This window comes from Urocitellus parryii, chromosome 6 (assembly GCF_045843805.1).
Source record: "Urocitellus parryii isolate mUroPar1 chromosome 6, mUroPar1.hap1, whole genome shotgun sequence".
Classification (NCBI taxonomy): Eukaryota; Metazoa; Chordata; class Mammalia; order Rodentia; family Sciuridae; genus Urocitellus; species Urocitellus parryii.
The window spans coordinates 69,947,493-69,972,218 of record NC_135536.1 but is presented as its reverse complement, the minus strand read 5'-3'; the positions used below and the strand labels follow the sequence as shown (position 1 = coordinate 69,972,218).

Below are 24,726 nucleotides of genomic sequence, written 5' to 3'. Positions count from 1 at the left end.
ATCCTTTAAAATGCATCCATTTTAAAAGACATTTCTTGGATAGCTTTCATATAGAATGAAGAAGAAAATTCAACGAGCTGAAGTTACAGAAGAATTTAAGGATCCAGATGATCGTGTAATGAAACTTATCACTTCTGATGTATTAGAGGTAAATTTGATTTTATATCCTTGAAATTAAAAAAAATGTTTTATTGCTGATTATACATTGAGGTTATATATAACTTCATCTACTGGATATTGACAAATTTTCTTTTAACCAATCATAGAATGCTCTTACTCTCTCTAAAGTATCAGAAATAGAACACCCTAAATGTATCAGGATTTGTAAATCTTGAAGCATAAGAAAGAGAAAGATGTAGAAGACTGTTAGACTCAGGATCTGTGGATTCATATACTAAAACAACCATTTGTGTTTTTTGTTATATTGAAAAACAAGAATTTAAAGTAACTTTATCTCTGTCTATCTATCTATTTATTTGTGTGCTGGGGATTGAACTCAGGGGCAATCAACTAAGTTACATCCTCACTCCTATTTTGTATTTTATTTAGACAGGGTCTTACTGAGTTGTTCAGCACCTCACTGCTGAGACTGGCTTTGAACTTGCAATCCTCCTATCTCAGCTGGCTCTAATTTTTTTAACAACAGGAATTTATTTCCTAAATTCCTTTTTATAATATTTAAAAACCTATCATTAAAACAGGCTATTTTGACAAATATTTAAAATCAGGATTTATGGATATGCCTTATGGTTTTAAAGTAGTTTTATCATCTAATATATTTTGATATTTTATTAGAATTGTACACTATTTAAAAAAATCTCTTTTTGCACAGATGAATAATGGCACTCAGACTTTTTTTTAAAAAAATAGTTTTTTAGTTGTAGATGGACACAGTACCTTTATTTTACTTATTTATTTTTATGTGGTGCTGAGGCTTAAACCAAGTGCCTCATATGTATATGTGAGGCAGGCACTGTGCTACTGAGCCACAATCCCAGCCTCTCACAGACTTTTATATGAATAGAAAAGCATTGCCTGAGATTAAAATAAAATTCCATTATAGGGTTGGTTATAGCCTTTTCTAATCAATGAATTTCAAAAGAACATATACAGTGGAGTTTGGAAAGGGAGACCTTGGTCATGGTTTTTAATCTCTTTGAGCCTTAGTTTCCCCTGAATTAATATAAGGATTACTATCTTTCCCTTTTCTTTTTTCCTATCTGTTTTTTTGAGACAAGGTCTGATTATATTGACTAGGCTGGCCTTGAAATCCTGGCTCAAGTGATTCTCCTGCCTCAGCCTCCTGAGTAGTTGGGACTACAGGCATACACCACCAGACCTGGCTAGGATTGCTCTCTTTATTTCTCCTCACTATGAGAACTGAGATAAGCTGATGGCTGAATACTTTGGCATATGGGATATAGACCCTTAATAAAGGATCTGTTTTTCCCTGTCTTATTCACTGTCTTCCTAAATCAGCAGTAAAAGAGGGGTCAGATTTTTGATTTACTTTGTTTGTCTGGATTCCCCACAGGGCATCAGCCTGTCACATTATATCTATGATGTTTGTAAATGTTTACTAAATATCTGAAGTAATGGAGTTAAGGTTCATATTCGTTTCTGAATCAATACAGTGCCTATTGGTTGGATAGTAGGACCTGATCTGAACTGGAACTGGGGAAAGAAATTCATCATTTTTAGCAAACATCTGATCATTTGAAGTAAGATTAAAAAAAACTAGGTTCCTTCCCTCTAGCAGCTTGGTGAGAAAGAAGTATGAGAGGGCTGGGGATGTGGCTCAAGCGGTAGCGCGCTCGCCTGGCATGTGTGCGACCCGGGTTCGATCCTCAGCACCACATACCAACGAAGATGTTGTGTCCGCCGAGAACTAAAAAATAAATATTAAAAATTCTCTCTCTCTCTCTCTCTCTCTCTCTCTCTCTCTCTCCTCTTTCACTCTCTCTTTAAAAAAAAAAAAAGAAAGAAGTATGAGAAAATAAATGCAATAAAAGTACTTCAAGTAAGGCATGGTGATGCATACCTGTAATCCCAGTGACTTGGGTGGCTGAAGCAGGAGGATTGAAAGTTCAAGGCCAGCCTCAGCAACTTAGCAAGGCCCTAGGCAACTTAGTGAGACCCTATCTCAAAATAGAAAATAAAAAAAGAGTTGGGGATATTGGTCAGTGGTTAAGCACCCCTGGGTTAAATCCCTAATACTCCCCCAAAAAGTACTTTGTATAATTGATGGAATTTATATGTTCTCTTTTTGGTAGAGAGGCATCATTGAAAATTTTTAGAGATTAGATTTAGTGTCTGGACAGTGCTCTATTGCAGATCCTGCTTATCTGAGGACTTACCACTAGCGAACAGTTTACAATTTCTTGAACAGCTAGCTGTCCATTCCACCAAAATCCACTAGAAATTAATTGAATTGAGTAGTCTAAGTAGTCTTAATAGGCTGTTCAGATGTTAAAGTGTTAATTCTCTGCTGATCTTACAGCCAAGTTCCTGTGCCAGGATTTATATGGTGTCTTAAGTTTGGCTACAGTGTGCTATCTATCTCCCTATCCCATAGGCCTATTTGGCTGGAAGTTTCTTAAAGCGGAAGATTTGATTAATAAATGATGTCTTACATGGTGACATAAGTCACCCTTTATTTATTTTAGTTCTTATTACTCAAGTAATGATGAAATTTAAGGGAATGGGATTGAATTCTTTGAAGGGGTGGGCGAGTGTCATTACAGAGGAATTTCTAGCCAAGAATGAAGGACTGTGTATATGTTCTTGGTGTTACACTTATGATGTAAAATATTCTTGGTTTTCTGGATTGATATATAATTATATGTTGTATTACAATAATTTTCATTATAAGTTAGAATATAATTCTTTGCTCCCCTAATTAGTCTTTTCCCAATGTTTCCCCATAACAATGTGCCTTGAGTTGAATTCAGTAAACCCATACCACTGGAAAACAGTCTCTTTGTTAATAATAAAGTTGTACTATTTTTCTTACATGATTATGTTATTTTCATAATACCTGTAGCTTATTGTTTCCTGTGAACTCACAGTCATTTTGTAAAGTGAGTGTGTTTTGCATTGGTTTTGCCTTTAAGATTGTCCTCAAGCTGGGCATGATGGTGCATTCGTATAATTCTAGTGACTTGGGAGGCGAAGGCAAGAGGATTGCAAGTTTGAGGCCAGCTTCAGTGTCTAAGTGAGGCCTTAAGCAACTTAGTAAAACCCTATCTCAAAATAAAAAATAAAAAGTTCTGGGGATGTGGCTTAGTAGTAAAGCCCCTCTGAGTTCAATCCTCAGTACCCACTACCACCAAATAAATTGAAATAAAAAACTCATCTTTTTACTTTTAGGAAATGCTGAACGTTCATGATCATTATCAGAACATGAAACATATAATTTCAGCTGATAAGTCCAAGCCAGATAAAGCCCTCAGCTTGATAAAGGATGATTTTTTGGATAATATTAAAAACATAGTTTTGGAGCATCAGCAGTGGCATAAAGACAGAAAGGTAAGCAGTTGCATGTTTGATCACTTACCTACATTGTACATGAATATTTAGACATAGTGGTATGTTGAGAGGCAGCCTGGTTTAGTGGGTACTTTCCTGTATAGTGAAGATTTCTACTTAAGGTTTTGTCAGTCATTAGCCATATGGCATCATTTGCCCTTACAAATGGAATATACAACACACAAACACACATGGACACATACATATATCTATAGGAATAAGTATTCTTGTTATATAATGACTTATAATCTTTGTAATTTGGGCTAGGGTTGTGGCTCAGCGGTAGTGCAAGGACCTGGGTTCAATCCTCAGCACCACATAAAAATAAATAAATAAAATAAAGGTATTGTGTCCAACAACAACTAAAAAATAAATATAAAAAAATTAATCTGTAATTTGGCATTTTTCTAGAGGTTACATACTGACAGCCTTTGGGCCAAATCTGACATATAGATATGTTTTGTTTGACATAGTATTGATTTCAACATTGTTGTAAAATTTTGAATTAGTGACCAATATGTAAGTATTTGTAGACTTCACCTAAAATTCCAGAAAACCAACTTCACTTCTAAATCAGAATTTGTAAGTGGTCTCACTTTCTTGCATAGTAGCAGATCCTGAACCTGAGTGGTGTCTATCTGCTGTGTCTTATCCATTTTCAAGTCTCATCAACAAATTTTTAGTTTGATTTTTCTGATTCAACAGTATTAATCTTGCCTGTATTCCACATTGGCCTTACTCTGGAAACCTAAGTGCCAGACTTGCCAAATTTATCTTTGAAACTATGATTCCATTTTATTTTAATAAATACTTCCAGGAAAAAATAAAAAATAGAACCAATTTCTGGTTACTTTACTGTTGAATAAAGTATTCAGGTATTTTATTGATGAATACTAGAACTCTTATGAAACTTAATTGTGATCTTAGAGTTTGGTAGTGACCTATATTGCAGTACTGTGAGATGATCCTTTGGTTTTTTAGTAATTAAAATAATCAAGCGGGGCTGGGGATGTGGCTCAAGTGGTAGCACGCTCTCCTAGCATGCGTGAGGCACTGGGTTCGATTCTCAGCACCACGTAAAAACAAAATAAAGATATGGTGTCCACCTAAAACTAAAAAAGAAATTAAAAAAAAAAAAGCATCCTAGTTGCATGTACAGATATGCCACAGTGAAGCCTGTTCTGTATAATTAAAATAGCACTAAAAGTGAAGTAATTGATCCTCACTGTTGTAAAATTGATTTGTAACTAATTGTAAATATGTTTATATGTTTATATAAATATGTCTATATAAATAACCTTTTTTTGCTCTTTTAGGATCCTTCTTTAAAATCAAAAAATAAAGATGGAGAAGAAAAGAAGGAAGAAAAGTCACAAGAATCAGAGGTCAGACAACTGCCATATTATTGTTTATGGGGCAGCAGTTTGATTAGCTTTTTTTTACTTTTGTGTGGCTATAATTTTATATATTGAACATTATGGCCTTTGGTCAGCATTATAATAATATCAGAAAATTCTGAATCATAGATTCTATCTATGAAAAGTTAGTCTGTTCTTTACTAGAAATCTTATAAAGCCACATCAGTTATAAGTAGGTAGTAAGGATAACAGTTTTTAGTGGTAATGATGGTGGTTGAAAGTGCCTTTAAGAGGGATAGGGTAAAACTTTTACTGTCTTTTTTCCTGTCACTTGTCAACCTTTCAACCAGTATGGAACCCAAGCTACTGTATGCTGTTTCCAGTCTCCAGAGTTTTCACCCGACTTAGTAGATGAGACAAGGAGCCATCTTTGAAATAGGCAAATGAGGAAAAATGGCTGTCAAGGGCTCTGCCATGTCAGTAAGGCTTTTATTCACGTTATCCTCCTGGAGACCTGAATGAAATGAACAAGGGACTGGTGATATAGCTTAGTTGGTAGAGTGCTTGCCTAGCATGCACAAGGCCCTGGGGTCAGTCCCCAGCACCACAAAAAAAAAAAGAAAAGAAAGAAATGAAGAATAGCTGTGAGGATGATATTATGGCATCTGCTATGTCTATTGTCTATTGAACGTGTTTGTACTCAATTAAGCCTAGTAAGCATTAGTTTCCTTTACCCTACCTTCTGTCTTAAATCTTATTTCTGATAGAAAATACTTGAGTATTCATAATTTCACCTAACATTTGTGTGCTTTAACTTTGTTTTTTCCTTGTTATTTATTTTTCTTCCAGAGATGTGAAAGGGCAGAAGCATTAGCAAGAATAAAATCAAAAGCCTTTTCAGTTGTTGTTCAGGTAAGTTATTTCTTTAATAAGGTAATTTGAAAATTGCATGTTTTTAAAATTATATTTTGATTTTTCTTTTTTTTATTTAATTGAATTTATTTTTTTTAAAATACACAATAGTGGAATGCATTAAAATTCTTATTACACATATAGAGCACAGTTTTTCATAAAGTATGTTCATGCCAATTCATGTCTTTATACATGTACTTTGTGTTTTTTTGCATTACAATTCTTATTACATATATATATATATATATATATACCACAATTTTTCATATCTCTGTTTGTATATAAAGTAGGTTGACACCCAATTTGTGTCTTCATACATGTACTTTGGTTAATGATGTCCATTACATTCCACCATCTTTGCTAATCCCCTGCCTCCTCTCTTTCCCTCCCTCTCCTCTTCCCTATCTAGAATTCATCTATTCCTCCCATGCTCCCCCTCCCTACCCCACTATGAGTCAGCCTCCTTATATCAGAGAAAACATTCGGCATTTGTTTTTTTTGGGATTGGCTAACTTCACTTAGCATTATCTTCTCCAACGCCATCCATTTACCTGCAAGTGCCATGATTTTATTCTCTGTTCTTGCTGAATAAAATTCCATTGCCGTCCTTTCAATCTAATAATCTTGGGTTCTGAGGAACTTTTTGTAATTCTTTGATGATATTTTTTACAGCATTTTCTTTCCTTGAACATTTCTATTTTCAATCTCTTTGTATTATCAATTTTTTTAACATTATCTTCTGAACCATTAAATTGATTTTTCTATTGATACATATTTTCATTATTAAGAATTTTTCTTATTCTCTGTATCTCTTTTTACTTTAAAAAATAATTCCCCCCATCTCAGGACGCAGTATCATTTTCTCTTTAAGGATGTTATATAGTTTTTTGATGTTGCCTATTTCCTTTGAATTTCTTTTTTGTTTCTTTTGATCTCCATCTTTGATTTTACTGGCTTTTTCCCAAAAGATCAAAGACCCTCAGATACCTGTTCATATTAAAAAGGGGTTAATAGGAAACATTTTAACCCCATATGTCTTTTGTTTTTTGAGTCTTGTCATTTTTACCAGAGAATAATCTTTTGTTCCTTTGTCTTGGGGTGGGTGGGAAATTTCAGGGTTCTGCAGAGAGTCGCCCAAGAGGCTCCTCATGCCTTATACAAGTTGCTTTCAAGCTCCCTGTTTTCACAGAGGTCTATTCCCTTAGCTATACAGTTTCCTTAAGTCTCTAGACTAGTAAGCATTAATTTCCTTTACCCTACCTTCTGTCTTAAATCTTATTTCTTTTTTATGGGAGGAGGCTGGGGAATGGGGAATGGGACACTATTCCATTTTAGGTTTGTGTTTATTTTATGGGAAAGTATTATCATTTCCTAATTGTAGAAGTCAAAGGTAATAAAGTAAAAATGAAATGGGACTCTAGATTGGTTATATATTATTTATTTGATACAACACAATAAGTTGAGTATGAAATATTATTAATTGAAGACACCAAGGCCAATAATTTAATTATTTCTAATTCTTTTTTAACCAGAACTCTTTTCATATATATATTTTATTGCTACCTGATGTTTAATGTATGTCTCTCTGACATTGTCAAATAAATTTTTACATCATTAAATAATTAAATGGTATTCTCCATAGATTGTTACTAAGTGTGTCATTGCATGGTTGTAGGATCCCCCCCCCCCTTGAGGTAAAGAGTTGATTGCTTTTTAAGAATTGTTAATATCTATACTGCATATACAATTAACTGAAACTTTTTTGCTTAAGCAAATAAGGGAATTCATTGACTGATAAAACTACAAAGATATTGTTAGGACCAAGTCTCCATTTCTGACCTTGAATATTGCTGTCATTGTCTCTAAATGCTATTTGTGGCAGCTCTAGTGTTGCATGGTCCCAGCTTCAGGTTCAAAAGAAAGGGAATTTTCCCTTTCGAATGGTTAAGCAGTTCTAAAATAGAATTACATAATCTATTATACAGCTCACATGCCCATTCCTGAACAAATAAATAACAGTGGCCATGGGGACGTGAAACTCATTTTGGCAGCTCTAGACCACACCTAGAGCCAGGCATGAAATAGATCCACTGAAAACTCATGGTGGTACCCATGTAAAATAAAGGAGAAATAGTTTATTAGAAATAGGATCAGGCCAGGTGTGATGGCGCATGCCTGTAATCCCAGTAGCTTGGGAAGCAGAGGCAGGAGGATCATGAGTTCAAAGCCAGCCTCAGCAACTTAGGGAGATCCTAAGTAACTCAGCAAGATGTTGTCTCTAAATAATGTATAAAAAAAGGGCTGGGGATGTGGCTCAGTGGTTGAGTGCCCCTGTACCAAAAAAAAGAAAGAAAGAAAATTAAAACAGTATGTGCCTCTCTGTCTGCATTTCCTAATCAGTCCAGTAGTCAGAACAATTGTATTTTAATCCAGTGTGAGTAAATGATGATTATATCTGCAGGAAACATTATGATAAAGGTAAAAGACTATGTATATGGCACAAGTAATTTTATTATTAAGTCAGTTTGATAGATAATACTTTACTTTCTTATAAATCTTTCCTTGTCTTTACGTATTTCTCCTTTCCTCTAAATTATCTGTCAGTTGTATTCATTTTTGTAGTTCATTGTGGTTAATTAGATTTCTAAATTTAAAGGCATCCAAGTCAAGACGGCATCGTCAAGTCAAACTTGACTCTTCTGACTCTGATTCTGCATCTGGTCAAGTACAAACTGAAACAACTAAGAAAAAGAAAACCAGAGGAACACTGAAGTCAGCAGGAAGGAAGGTGTCGTCCAGAAACAAAGGTACCTCTTAAGTCTTACCAAGACTCATCAAGGCAGAATGGGTCTTATTCATAATTTCCCTATACCTTTGTTTCTTTATTAAGATGGATAAAACTTGTTTGAGAACATTATGGGATTTAAAATTAAAAATAAATTAATTCTCTTAGATTCTTTTTATTTTTATTTTATTTTATTTTTTAATTGTTGACAGACCTCTCAAACCCAGTGCTTCACACACGCTAGGCAAGCACTTCATTGCTGAGCTTCAGCCTTAGCCCCTCTTAGATTCTTGGGATCTCGTTGCTGAAGAGACCTGAGGAGTTATATTTATTTTTCGTAGATGATGAATTTAGGCCCATATAGATTAAATAGCTTGTCAAAGTGATATAGCTAGATAGTTTAAGAATCAGTGAAGAATTATACAGTGCATGCTTTGTTCATGATTTTTTTTTTTTTTGGTGTGTATCAAATTTGTGTGTAGAATAAGCTAATGATAATGCATTCCATAAACTATTTTTCTATGGTTATATTAATTAAGCTGTCTCTGCTTTTCTTTTGAAATACTGAATCTGTAAAATTAGCTTTGCTATTTGGTTCTTAAATAACAATATATTTAATAGTTTGATTTTTTTTTTAATTGCATAAATAAATGTATTATACATAAAGTTGATTTACAGGCTTGGGGAGGAAGTGAAAGCTTTAGAAATATTAATGTATATTATATGTATATAAATATTTAATGCTCACTGTAAATATTTAATGCTATCATACACATTTCTAGCTACCTCAGGCTACTTCAGGAGTATATGAAGATAATATACAGTCTTTTAATGTGTTTTTTTTCTTCCTATAATGTGACAGTAGAGGGAGAATTAAAGTTTAAATACCTTTCCTGTATTTCAGACATGATTAAGTGCTATAATAGTTGTTTGAAATATACTGAGAATTCAGAGGATATACCCTATTTGTTTAGAGTGATTAAAATATTCCTAAAGAAAATTTTTTATTTTTCACAAAGCTAGCAAATACATAGGAGAATATGTAGAGCAAATTCATTTATTGAGTTATACATATCAAAAAGGATCTGAGCTGGGCACGGTGGCACAGGCCTGTAATCCCAGCTTCTCGGGAGGCTGAGGCAGGAGGATTGTGAGTTCAAAGCCAGCCTCAACAATAGTGATACGCTAAGCAACTCAGTAAGACCCTGTCTCTAAATAAAATACAAAACAGGGCTGGTGCTATGCCTCAGTGGTCAAGTGCCCCTAAGTTTAATCCCTAGTACTCAAAAAAGAAAAGGATCTCAGATACAAAAAACTTACTGTAGTGTACTTCCCCGTGATACTTCTAACATCTTGCAATTGATTAGAATCTGTTAATATAATTTATTATGTAAATATTTTAAAGGGGAAAATGTGGATTAATTTTAGTAGTTATCAAAGAGGACAATTGATAATATCCAGCATCCACTTTTGATTTAAAACAAAACAAAACAAAAAAATGTCTAGATCAGCAGGTCAGCAAACTGTTTCTATAGCCTGGTAACAAATCATATAGTCTCTGTCACTACTGCTCAACTGCCATTATAATGTGAAAATAGCTACAGACAATTCAAAAACAAATGAATATGTCCATGTTCCAATAAAACTGTATTTACATAGGAGGTGATGGGCTGGATTTGGTTTGGGGATCATAGCACATCAACTCTTATTCTAGATAAAAGAACTAGAAAGTTATTTATTTATTTATTTATTTTAATATTTTAAATTGTAGATGGACACAGTGTCTTATTTATTTATTTTCATGTGGTCCTGAGGCTTGAACCCAGTGCCTCAGTGCCTCACACATGCTAGGCAAGCACTCTACCACTGAGCCATAACCCCAGCCCCACTTATTTAATTTTTGAAGTGTGTGTTTGTGTGCGCATGCATATGCACACTTGTGTTTGTGTGATAAACTATAAGCCACTTCATGTTTACTAGTAAACATGTATTAGTTTTATCTGCAATTGCTTTTAAAGAGCTAGTCAATGTAATTAGACAGGAGAGTGAAATAAGGTATTTTTTCAGTCAGCTGTTTCACTGCTGTGACTAAAAGATCTGACCAGAACAACTGGAGAGGAGGAAAGGTTTATTTGGGGGCTCGTGGTTTCAAGGGTCTCAGTCCATAGATAGCCAGCTCCATTCCTCAGGGCTCAGGGTGAGGCAGGGCATTGTGGCGGAAGAGTGTGGTGGAGGGAAGCAGCTTACATGGCGATCAGAAAGTAGAGACTTCACTTGTCAGATGCAAATATATACCCCAAAGCCATGCCCTAATTCCCACCTCCTCCAGCCACACCCTACCACTCCAGTTACCACCCGGTTAAATTCTGTCAGGGGATTAATTCACTGATTGGGTTAAGACTCTCACAACCCAGTCATTTCTCCTCTGAACCTTCTTGCATTATCTACACATGAGCTTTTGGTAGACACCTCACATCCAAACCTTAACAAATATGGAATCAAAGAAGCTACAAATTTTCCATGATTTGCAAATGAATGATTTTATGTCTAAAAAATTCGCAAAGAGAATTTGCTGGGGGAAAAAAAAAAGGAACAAAAAATATTTTGGGATACTACTGCAAACCTTAGAGAGATGAAAAGGTTAATAAGAAAAAAATTTGAATTTTATTCCAGTAAGTTAGATAGCTAAATAAAATGGAAAATTTGTTTCCAAAATTAACATAAGAAGAAACAGAAAATCTGAATAGTCCTATGTCTACTAAAGAAATTAAACTCCTAGATGGCTGTACTGGGCATTTTAGCAAGTATTTAAGAAAGAAAAATATCAGTCCTTTTAGAAAATAGAAGCAGGAATACTTTCCAGCTTAATAACATTACAAGAAAACTAGAGACAATATCCTTCATGAGCATACCTGTAAAAAAAAAAAAAAGTCCTGAAAAAATATTAGCAATAATTGAATCCAATAATATATTAAAAGGTCAATGATATTATGAGCAACTAACATTTATCCCAGGAATATAAGGTTGGTTTGATAAAAACCAGTGTAATTCATTACTAGCCAAATAAAATACAATAGTATAATCCTCTCAAGAGATGTAGACAAAATATTTGATAAAATCAGCATGTACACAAGATAACCCTGAGCAAATTAGAACTAGAAGAACACTTACTTGGTCTGATTAAGGACTTCTTTGAAAACCTCTGGCTAATAACATCATACTTATTGGTAAAACAATGATTTTCCCAAAAACTAAGAATAAGCAAGGATGCCTGCTTTTAGTATTCCTATTAAACATTATGCTGGAAGTCCTAATCAGTGTAATAATGTAAGAAACAAAAAATTAATGGCCATTCAGATTGGAAAGGAAGAAATACTATGCTTGTTTTCAAATAAAATTAACTTTTCCATAGAAAACCCTAAAATCTATAAAATAGCTATAAGAACTAATAATCAGTGAATTAATTATTTTTTCAGTGCTGGGGCTTGAACCTAGGGCCTGAACCTAGGGCCTTGTGCATGTGAAACAAGGGTTCTAACACTAAGCTATACCCCTAACCCTGAATAATTGAATTTAGCAAGGTTATAAGGTAACCTTGTTAATATTTCTCTGTGATAACGAATGTATCATTAAAAATTGAAATTTTTTGAAAAAAGTGTAATAGCATCTGAAATACAAATTACTTTGGTATATAGGTGATAAAATATGTGTAGAATATGTATGCTGAAAACTACAAAATTATTGATGAATGAAATTAAAGAAGACCTAAATTGAATGGAGACATGTGTGGTCTTTATGAATTGCAGCACAATATTAGGATGTCAGCTAATCCCCAGTTTTTCTGTACAGTCAATGAAATCCCTATGAAAAATTCCAACAGTTATTTTGTATAAATTAACAAGCTGATTTTTAATTATATATTATAATGAAGAGGAATTAGAGCAGTCAAAACAGTTTGAAAAATAACTGTTAAGTCTTTGGAAAGTAAGATAGTATACTACCTCTGAGACAAATATATGCGCATAGGTCAGTGGAACAGAGGTGTGGAATAGTTTTTACCCATTTCCAAAAAAAGTCCTTGACTCGTGTCTCATATATAAAAAATAATTCAAAATGGATCATAGACCTAAATGTAAAACTCAAAATTACATAACTTGTGGAAGAAAATATAGGAGAAAAAAAGGTTTGTGTTCTCAGATTAGACAAAGAGTTTTTTTTATATTTGACATGAAAAACAAGGCATAGCTGGGCATGGGGTTGCATTCTTGTAATCCCAGCTACTGGGAGACTGAGGCAAAAGGATTGTAAGTTTGAGGCCCGCCTGGACAACTTAGCCAGATCCTGTCTCAAAAGGTTTGGGGATGTAGCTCAGAGCACTTGCCTAGCATATGTGAGGCCCTGGGTTTAACTCCCCAGTAACACATACTCAACAAACCCACAAGGCATAAAAGAAAAAATTGATAAATTGAACTTCCTCAAAATTAAAATTCTTGTCTTTATAAGTCATTAAGAAAATGAAGAGGCAAGTCACTGGAAGAAGATATTTGCAAAATACAGCCCTAAGTCTTACATCCAGAATACATAAAGAACTCTCAAACTCAATAATAAATAAGTATCCACTTAAATTTGTAAAATATTTCATTAAAGAAAATTTATGTGTATGGCTTATAAGCACATGAAAAGATGCTCCACAAATTTAGTTAGTAGGGAAATGTAAACTAAAACCACAATGACATTCCTACAAAACAAAACATAAAGCAATCATAATAGCTGGGGAGGGTTCCAAACAAGTGGAATCTTCATACATTTCTTGTGAGAATCCAGAATGGTATAGTTGCTTTAGAAAACTGCCAATTTTTAATAAAGTTAAACATATTTACCCATCCCTTAGTATTTACCCAGTTGAAACGAATGTTTATGTTTGCACAAAAATGTGTTCACAAAAGTTTACTTTGGCTTTATTCATAATGGCAAAAACCGCAAGTAGGTTAAATACCCTTCTGCTAGGAGTTGAATAAACTGTGGTATGTCCATCTATACAATGAAATACTACTCAGCAGCACAAGGACTACTGTTGTTTTTAACAATATGGATGAGTGTTGTATGCATTTGTTAAGTGAAAGAAGCCAGTCAAAAGAGTACATATTCTATAATTCTATTTGTATGACAGTCTGGAAAAGGTAAATCTATACAGACAGAAAATAGGTCAGTGGTTGCTAGGGACTAGGGAAATAGGTCACAAGGGAATTTGTTAGTATGATGGAAGTGTTCTGTATTTTGATTGGTGTAGTGATTGCACAATTACAGTTATCTAAACTCCTACGTCTATATGTTAAAATCATGAAATATATTGTACATTGATACTTTAATAAACCTGGACCAACAAACAAAACAAATCCAGAGGCAAGGAAAATATTTTTTTTATTATATTTTGAAAAATGAATTTCTTGTATATTAACACTTTTTTCTCTAAAATCAAAGATACTTAGATTTAAAAACCTGCATAAGCACTTTTTACTAGCAATGAACCTTAGTACAAGCACAGCAGGGATGTGAGCTGCTTATTAAACACCTGAAAAACATTTTTTTTTTCCTGTTGCTGAGGAACAAGTGCAAGATGAGAAAGAAATTTAAATGAAAGTTCCTTTGACAGGTATAATCTATGAAATATCACTTACTTTACCAGCCAACCATATTTTATTGCTTAATGTAGTTACTGAAAACATGGTTTTATAAACTCTGAAATTAGCATACATATAGACTCTGTAACACATCTGAAAATTTTTAATTGAATTTATTTAGGGTGTCAGCAAGAATTTAACCCATGAGAAAGAATGAAAGTATAATTAAATGTGACCTGAATTCAGATGTTTGATCATAGCTTAAGTATTACAGCTAATATGCTTTGTAGCTCTTGTAAAAACTCTGAAGAAAAGAAAAGGTAAATACCTGGATAAAGATCTAAATGTGTCAAAGTTTCTCTTTAAAGTAGAAAAAAAAATTTTTTTAAACCCGGACCTTGCTCGTGCTGGGCAAGTACTCTACCATTGAGCTACTTCTCAGTCTTTTTAATTTATTTTTAAGTAGGTCTGGTTAAGTTTCCCAGCCTGGCCTTGAGCTTGTGACCCTCTTGCTTCAGCCTCCCAACTAGCCGAGATTATAGATATGCATTAGTTTATGGTCAGCCTAGTCCAGCTCTAGGCCCAATGTGAAACAGAACATTAGAGATTATAGATATGCATTATCATACCCTGTGGAAAATCTGTTTTTGATTTCAGAGTTATTTCAAAAAGAATAAAAAGCAAAAGATATTATAAAACTACTTGCAGCATGTTTGATAATTTTAATTTTCTAATTTTAGGGGCTAGAGGTGTAGCTCAGTGGTTGAGTGCTTACCTCACATGTGTGAGGCACTGGGTTCGATCCTCAGCACCACATAAAAATAATAAATAAATAAAGATATTGTGTTTATCTACAACTAAAAATATATTTTAAAAAATAAATAAAATTTCTAATTTTAGAAGAGCTCTTAGAAATTGATAAGAATAAGACCCGGTAGAAAAATGGGCTTAGGACATGAATAGGCAATTCACAAACAAAATGAAATGTAATTGTATACATGAAGAGTGTTATTATTTGCATATGACATGTCCTCCAAAAAGCTCCTGTGTTAATACAGGAATATTCAGAGATAAAATAATTAGATAGTGAGAACTGTGATATAATCAGTCCATCCTAGTTTGGATGGGTGATAACTGTAGGTAGAGGAGGTAGGTCAGTGGGGATTTGCCCTGGAAGAGTTCATCCTCCCCGCAGCTCCTTCCTACCTCTCCTTTTTCTGCTTCCTTGCTGCCATGAATGGAGCAGTGCTCCTCTACCACACCCACTTCTCCCTTGATGTTCTGTTTCACATTGGGCCTAGAGCTGGACTAGGCTGACCATAAACTAAACCTCTGGAACTGTGAGCTAAAATAAACTTTCCCTCCTCTAAGTTATTCTTGTCAGGTATTTTAGTCATAATGACACAAAGCTGACTAACACAGATATTTAATTTTGTTACTCATTAAAGAAGTATAAATTAAAACATGATTTTGATATTATTTGATAGGTCAGCAAAGATTTAAGATAACTGAATACCCATGATAATGAAGGTGTGAGGACATAAAAATTACTGAATTTAAGTGGGAGAGTAAATTGGCACATCCTTTTAAGACAGCAATTTGAAATCATCTGTCATTGTGCATGCCATTTAACTAAGAAATTCAATTTCTAGGAATTCATTCTGTTCAAATGACAAATGCATAAAGACATTCATTGTAGGATTATTTGAAATGGCAAAGACTATAAACAACTCAAATGTATAATATTTAAAAATTTGGGTAGATAAAATTATTGTCAATCCTATATAGGAGTACTTCACAGTTATTAAAAAGGTAGAGAAAGCGCATAGATTAAGACAAGTAGAGGGATCAGCCTGAAAAAAAAAAAGACAAAGCTCCTGGGACATAGAGTGAGGGTTTCATTTTGGTTGGAGTAAAAAAGATGTTTTCACTATTAATAATGCTGGAAAAATGTGTTGGATTGTATTGTGACTTGGCCTTAAGTGTGCAGTGAAGAAGTTTAAAATTAATTTGGTAGCTGAAAGGTCTTCTAAAACTTTTGAAACAAAGTGGAGCCAGAAGGGGTTTTCCTTAAAAAAGATCAATCTGGGAGTAGTATGGTAGGTAGGAGATAACAGGCTGAAAAAAGGAATATGTAGAAGGCTGACATAATAGTTCAGGTTTAGGAATACTGACTATCTAACCAGGTGGTTGTAGGAATTTGCAGAGAGGCTAATAGCTGTGAGAGCAAACATGAGAGCTGAAGGAAAGGGATGAGACAAGAATGCTGCATGCCTAAGCAGTTGGGAGAAAGTTGGAGAAACATGGATAGTATGATGAGCATTTCATTTTGAGGAGAATTTGCCTCAGGCTGTCTTGCCAGATTCGGTTCCTGTAATAGCTGTCTGGCACATAAATAGGTGCCTAGTATATTGATTGAATTTATTTTTATTATATCAGTTTCAATTGTACTTGTTCATCATTCCTAGAATGTAACATGCATGTTGTCTGAAGGACATCAGTAATAGTAATGATAGGATGGTAAACATGATGACAACCATGAGTTTATAACACTTGCCCCCTACTAACATTTTTCTAACAGGTTCAGGGTCACGAGGCTAATAAATAACAAAACCGAGACTTGTATGAGTCTACCTGAATCCAGACCTGAGTTGTTAATTGTGCTACCTCTCAGGTAATTGAATATGTGGATCTGCAACTCAAATTAGACATGCACTTAAATTAAGTTCATTCTTAGTTGTATTCTAGCTGCATGTCCAGTAGCCATTTGATCTATAACTGATGGTTGCATTCCACAGAGAGTAGCTTTGATCATGGTATAAAACTATCTATCTGACACTTTCTGGGGAATTAGTTTTGTGGATACTGGAGGTTAATAATTTAAATGTCAAAAGTTACTTTAAAAATTTTAAGAGCTAGGGTTGTAGCTCAGAGGTAGAGCGCTTGCCCCGCATGTATGAGGCCCTGGGTTCGGTCCCTCGCACCACATAAAAATAAACAAACAAAAATAAAGATATTGTGTCCGTCTACAACTTAAAAAATATTTTAAAAAATTTTAATTACTTTAAAAAATTATTTTTGATACCTTTGTAAAATATATTGTTTTCTTTTGATATTTCTTGTTTCCTAGGGTTAATTTATCATTTTCATATGTAGGAAAATAATCAAAAATGTATTTTATGCTCTCATTTCTAGGTCACTATGTCCTGAACATAATTTAATTTCTCCTGATGGTTTGTGGTTATTATCATGAACATATTATTTTTCTGAGTTTTATAATACAGTAATCTTATCAAGAAGTATTTTAACTATGTGGGGCAATTTATTTTATACCAAATGGATTAATGCTGCAGTACTTCATACTTAGGCCTTATTTTTTTTAAGTGGTTTTCTGTGACCTATACTATAACTGGGTCTCTTTCTATTCTCAATGTGCAGCCATAAAGCAATTTTTTTGCTGCCTCTATACTTTTAATGGCCTAGGAAACTGGTTAACCATTCATTTCAGTTTTATATCCAATAAATGTAATGAGTTCTAAGCAAAGGTCTGAGGAACACACTTGTGAGTAGGTGGACCTTGAGGTAAACATCCTGAAGTTTTGTGTGATTCTTGGTTTCTGGCTGCCCTCTAGGTAGGTAAAACACTGTATTTGTTATGAGTTTTTTTAGAGAACACTGATTGATTTAACAGAGATAGATCTCTAAAACCTTATTAATCCTCCACTGACAAGGTGACGCTTTGCTTCTCAGCTGTCATTTTTAACTTGAAAGCCTTCCCTTGACATTGTTGGATAGATTCTTTTAGGTAAATATGGATTTTTAAAAACATTGACAATATAAATGAAGATGGCTAAAAGATTGTGAAGAACAATATTAGTAATTTTGGGCAGGTAGTACTAATTATTGTTTTGTGAACAACTGAAAAAATTTATGGGTTCAAATTCTTAGAAAAAAGACATAAGCTATGGAAAGAGGTTTCCTAGAAATTTATCTGTCAGCTTAACGATCAAATAAAAAGTTATTTTATATAATACTTAGTACTTGCAGGGCTGAAATTATAGCTCAGTTAGTAGAGTGCTTGACTCGTATGCACAAGGCCTTGGTTTCAATCCCTAGCACCACAAAACAAACAAACAACAAAAAACCCCAAATACTTAGTACTTGCAAATAAAGGGTAGATCCTATTTTAATGACTTAGTGATCAAATTGAGATTTCATTAAGTTTGAAACATGTTTTAAAATGGAAGCATATTAGCTCTGTGTGTTGGTGCATAACTGTAATCCCAGCAATTTAGGTGGCTGAGGCAGGAGGATTGAAAGTTCAAGGCCAGCCTCAGCAGTTTAAGCAACCTAAGGTCTTAAGTGGAGTCTTAAGTGTGACCCTGTCTCAAAATAAAAAACAAAAGGGCTAGGGATGTAGCTCAATGATAGAGAGTCCCTGGATTCCATCCCCAGTACAAAACAAAAACAAAAACAAAATGGAAGCATATTACTTTAGGTTACTCAACTTTACCTTGGAGCAGTCTCCATTCCACAAAATCTATACCCCATTAAAATCCCAGCCCTGGGCTGGGGCTGTAGCTCAGTGGTAAAGCGCCTGCCTCACATGTGTGAGGTCCTGGGTTTAATCCTCAGCACCACATAAAAATAAATAAAGATACTTTGTGTTTATCTACAACTAAAAAAAAAAAAATTTGGAAAAAACCCTAAAACCCTGCCTTTTTTATATGCATCAGAGTGGAAAGCTTAAACTCATGTTTTTAAATTTCTTGCCTCCTGGATTAATAGATATTAACATATCTGTAGTATGAAATATCATATTGAATGCTTATTTACTCATTCAGTAAATGTTTATTGAGGCCCTATTATGCCAGGTACTTCCATATGCCGTGATATTGGGCAAACATCAATAATACATCATGTAAGCAAAACAGAATCTATCCTGTGGTACTTACATTCTAGTGGGACGATGCAGACTGTGAAGAAATGGATTAATAAATGATGTATGAAGTGGTCCAGGTTTTGTGGAAAACAAGTGGCAAAAATGTGTTTGGGGGTTGCTTTGGGGACATGAAAATTGGGTGTTAAATGGCACCTGATATGACAGTGGTATTTGATTAATTAGGCTATTTCTTCAAGCACAAAAATTTATGTAGAAAATACTTAGTTTTTTAAAAAAATGGAAAGTCAATGGTAAATTATGACTGGAGAAATATATCTTGTAGAACATATGTATTGGAAGAAGAAAATGTGTCTTCAAAAATAAGGCTGGGGCTGAGGATATTATAGTTCAGTTGGTAGAGTGCTGGTCTTGCATGCACAAGGCCCTGGGTTCAGTCCCCAGCACCACCAAAAATAAATAAGGCTAGCTGGGGATGTAGCTCAGTGGTAGAATGCATGCTCATTGTGCACAAGGCCTTGGGTTCAGTCTTGAACACACACACACACACACACACACACAACCTGCAAAACTAAAAACAGAAGGCTGTTCAACTTTAACATTAATTTGTGATTAACAAATTAAATAAAATTGATGTGACCCATGTGGTAATTCTTTGATGTGTGCGGATATTTGTTTGTGATAAAGATCAAATGAGGCATCTGTTTTGGGCTAATTTTGTTTCTTCTCTTTTTCTCTGTTCTCTTTAGTGGAAGAATTATAGACTATTTTTAAAGCATAGATATGGATATGGTCATTCTTTAAAAAAACATGTATTCTAGAATGCATATTTCTGTTTACCATTATAATTTCAGTTTTGGGTTCAGACCAAAACTGAAACCATTCTAGTATTTATGTTCCTGGAATAACATTATTTGTGTACAATTTTCTTACAGATTAATATTCTTTGTTTTCATATAAAATCATTTCTCCAAATATTTCTAAATGTTTACAGGTAATGTGAAGAATGTACATAAGGAAGAAAAGTCTTTAAGTCTGAGTATGCCTGTAATTACAGAAGAGGAAGAGGAGACAGAAGATTTTAGTGAAACAGGTACAGATGAAATTTTGTCAAACTAATGAAGGAAATATGCTCACAGATCATCAAGGTTTAGAATTCTTGGAAAACATGACAGTTGGCTGTGTGTTCTTGTGATCCTTCTGTCTTGGCTCTTGAGGAATTTCAGTATTAATCATACCATTAATATGACACTTTGAAATACAATAAATGAATGAATACAGATATCTGTTAGGATCCATCAGTTTCATCTTGTTAGAGAAAACTGTGCCAGACCTCTGCTCTGTCATCTGGACAGAGTTTTCTTGGCTTGTTGTACTTTTCATCCTCGTTCCACTCTCTTCTAGGAAACTGTTTCTTTTTTGTTCTATTTTTTTTTCCTTTCCCTGCCATTCCTTTTGTGTTTTTCCTTGGTGGAATACACAGTCTCTCCTAATTTTCATGTTTTTGTGTCTTCTATTAAAAATGGGTGATACTTTAAAGCTATTGATTATGACATCTGCTATAGTAGCCAAAAAGACGTATGACGCTAGTGTTTTGGGTTATATTTTCAGGTGTAATTGAAATGAAATTTAAGCCTTAGACATTTAATTCCTCATAGCATTGGCCTAGACATGTTTCAAATATGGCACCCCAGGTCTACGCAAATTATAGTTACTTTGAAACATCTTCAAAGTAACTTACTAAATATTAAGTAGCATTTAGGATGACTAAGATCCATTATCTCAATAGATTGGCATCTCAATGAGATTGAGATATTACTGTCTCAATGGAGTCAGTGAGTTTTAAACTGCAGTATTACTTTGAAGAAGAAAATTCATGTGCATGTCAGACTTCAGATTTTTGCGTCTTTGCTGTGAGGGCATTCTTGCATTCTACCTGTTAAATGGCCATATAGTTTAAGTGTATATTATTAATTACTATCATTTAAGTGTCAGTTTTTTTCTTTAGAACTGATTAACTTCTTAACTTTATGTCTTTAGAGTTCACTGTACCCAAGAGGAAAAGAAAACACTGAATGAAGAGCCTGATGTAAAGTTTTACATTTTAAGCTTTCTGACAGAAGAAAAGGTTTATATTTTGTGAACAGGAGGACTACCAGTATTGAAAATAATTCTTCTGGGAAACAGTAATTTCTTTGAAATGGGTATATCTTATCACAGTTTAAGAGTTGGACTAGGAATTTACTCTGAAATTTAATTTTTAATGTTCTGTTATAAAATCTATATAAGTAGAGATAAAACTTGCATTTAGAATAATAGAAATAATCCTGTCATTTGCAGATTATTGCCATTTCCTATAACTTTTTGTGATAGCCTACTGTCTCACAATTCTGATAATATTAACTTATTTAAATTTTTTATTGAAATATGAGTATTTATTACATATAAGTGAATTTTGTATCTATTATATGGTATAGATTTGTATGTGATGTATATTTACTAGTTTTTCTATTGTATGGTTAAGTTCAATAAAATTTTTGCCTTATTTGCTTTATTTTTTAACACAACACTTATGAAGTTCAATATCAAATATGAAGCTCAATAACTTATGTGATTTAATAACTTAAGTTCACAACTCATTTTCTAATTCTACAATTAATTTTTTTTTGGTTGGGGTGTACTGGGGATTATTGAATCCAGGGGGCTGAAAACTGAGCCACATCCCCAAGCTTTTTAAATATTTTATTTAGAGATGGGTCTCACTGAGTTACTAAATTCCTTGCTAATTTACTGAAGCTGGCTTTGAACTCTCAATCTTCCTGTCTCAGCCTCCCATTGCTGGGATTACAGACCTAATTACATATTCTTTAGTGCTTGTTTTAAATCCCTCCTTAGTCTAATAAATACGTGTATGCATTCATCTATGTTTGTGTATATGTGGTATATATGTACATTTGTGTCCATATAGATATAAATAGAGTAGTCAATAAACTATTTAATCATAATACTTAAGTATTATTTCTAATAAAACCTTTAGGAGTAATATAAAGTTCAGAATGTATCTCTGGTACAGAATATTTGGTAATCACAGAAAATATTTCTATAGCTTCATGAATGGACCACTCTTAATTTCTTATTGCAGACATTTAAATAGAGATTGCTTGAGCTATGATATTTGATTGCTTCCAGTAGCAGATCATTTCCATACCATGTGATTGGTTCAACCTGACTTCTGTTGATTATGCTTCATGTTGTTTTCCACATTGTAAGTTAGGTATTAAAGTCTTGGTTGAAGAATAAATCCAAATCTGTGAGTGTTCTGTGGAGTGAAAATGTATATCTTGTATGTAATCTTTTTGCATTAACATACTAATGCTGACCCTAAGAAAACTTGTGTTTATTAAAATTCATGCTATTGGGGCTGGGGATGTGGCTCAAGCGATAGAGCGCTCGCCTGGCATGCGTGTGGCCCGGGTTCAATCCTCAGCACCACATACAAACAAAGATGTTGTGTCTGCTGAAAACTAAAAAATAAATATTAAAAAATTCTCTCTCTCTCTCTCCTTTAAAAAAATAATCAAAAAATTCATGCTATCATATTAGTTACTAAAAGCAGGTGTTTCCCTTAACTGACATCAGATGTGTCTGGTAATAGTTGGGGCTGTTTTCATGATCTGGACATGGGCAGAGCTTCTGGGATTCTTAAGATTGGAACATCCAGTGTGGTTGTACTATTGGCCACTTTATACCCAGTTATTTGCTAGAACTTGTCTGGTCATAAATATTTTTTAGATGTATTGTTTTTTTTTAGTTGTACATGACAGTAAAATCCATTTTGATATAATTACACAAACATGGAATATGTCCTTTTCTAGTTAGGCTCCCATTCTTGTCATTTACCAGTATTGTCCAGCTAATGCACTGAGTTGCAATCTCTTTTACAGTAGTACTTATAAAATACAGGATGTCATTTCACTTGTACAACAAAGAAACTTTAGGATGGGATGTGCTTTGCTCACATTTATGAAGTTAGTAAGTAATGTCTTGGATATAAACCTAGAGTTCAGGCCTATAATTTCTTATCTTTTTATATAAGCCAACAGAAATGGAAATCCAGAGGAGTGCTTTTGACTCTAAGTAGTAAAACTAAAAAATGTCTTAAACAGTAAGGAAAGTTTATTTGAAGACTAGTTGAGTCCTAATACTAGGTGGCTTTGGCTTATATTGTTGCCTCATCATTTCCATGATAGTGTCATATCCAGGTTTTTATATATATATATAGAAAGAATATTTTTAGCTGTAGGTGGACACAATACCTTTATTTACTTGTTTATTTTTTTAAATGTGGTGCTGAGTCTCGAACTCAGTGCCTTACGTGTGAGGCAAGTGCTCTATCACTGAGCCACAACCCCAGACTCTGGGCTTAGATTTTTAAGGAAAGCTGTATGTAAGAGTATGGAACAATTTCACCAGCCAACATCCCAGATGCTAGCCAAGGGCCAGCCTTGGAAGTCAACCTTTCTAAGGACGGGAATCTCAGGCCTGCTGTGTGAACTTTATTTACAGGTTTATTTGTCACTGTTTCCAACAATGTTTCATTTACCTGTTTATATCTCGTTTCACCTGTATTGGTTTTCTTTTTTATTGGGGGATGGGGTACCAGGGATTGAACTCAGGGGCATTTCACCACTGAGCCACATCCCCAGCCCTATTTTGTATTTTATTTAGAAACAGGTCTCACTGAGTTGCTTAATGCCTCATTTTTTGCTGAAGCTGGCTTGAAACTCGCCATCCTCCTGTCTCAGTCTCCCAAGCTGCTGAGATTACAGGCATGCACCACCATGCCCGGCACTGTATTGGTATTTCTGTTGGATGAATCTGCATGTGAATCTGCTGGGTTAAACTGTACATATAAAATTTTGTTAATTGCCAAATTTTTCTCTAAAAGAACTGTCAGTCTGCATTCCTATAGTATTTGCAAATTACTCCATACCCCCATTTTCAATTTTTATGATTCTCAATTGAATACACCTTGAAGCTTAGCAGAACTATAGGTAAGAGTAACAAAATTGTGTTAAGCAAGTTATTACATGGTATAACTTTAAGTGTGAATGAAAGTGGAGTTTATTGAACAGTAAATAAGACATTTATATAACAATGTTATCAGAATTAAAAGGTGATATTCAAATACTGCTTACCTATTAAGCTATTTTTAAATTACCAACTTGATTATAATAAAGTAAGTGCGTTAAGTCATAAGTACATGATCTCAGTATTATTTATTTGTTTATTGATATCAGTGATTGAACTAGGAGTGCTTAACCACTGAGCCACATCTCCAGTCCTTTAAATTTTTTTTTTTTTTTAAATTTGAGACAGGGTCTGGCTAAGTTACTTAGGGCCTCTCTTAATTGATGAAATTGTCCTTGAACTTTTGATCTTCCTACCTTATCTTCCTGAACCACTAAGCTTACAGGTGTGTGCCATTGTATCCAGCTCAATATTAAATATTTATTGAGTTAGTGTTTTGTGAGGGGAGAGGTTTGTGGCGGTATATGTCAACGTAAGCTTTATTTTAAAACTATATACCACTGTACTTTCAGAAATCCCAATATGTGGGGC

At 34.0% G+C, this 24,726-nt stretch overlaps 1 protein-coding gene across 1 annotated transcript in view; it reads left to right on the top strand.

The window, feature by feature from the left end:
* The window catches only part of Snapc1 (small nuclear RNA activating complex polypeptide 1), a 28,536-nt gene extending 4,191 nt beyond the window's left edge, over window positions 1-24,345 (top strand). Inside the window, exons 4-10 of the mRNA XM_026385179.2 lie at window positions 44-148; window positions 3,370-3,528; window positions 4,845-4,913; window positions 5,736-5,798; window positions 8,455-8,605; window positions 20,099-20,197; window positions 21,145-24,345. Of these exons, the coding sequence (XP_026240964.1) occupies window positions 44-148; window positions 3,370-3,528; window positions 4,845-4,913; window positions 5,736-5,798; window positions 8,455-8,605; window positions 20,099-20,197; window positions 21,145-21,179 (681 nt within the window). The 3' untranslated portion in view covers window positions 21,180-24,345. The remainder of the gene's footprint in view (window positions 1-43; window positions 149-3,369; window positions 3,529-4,844; window positions 4,914-5,735; window positions 5,799-8,454; window positions 8,606-20,098; window positions 20,198-21,144) is intronic.
* The last annotated feature ends 381 nt before the right edge of the window (window positions 24,346-24,726 follow it).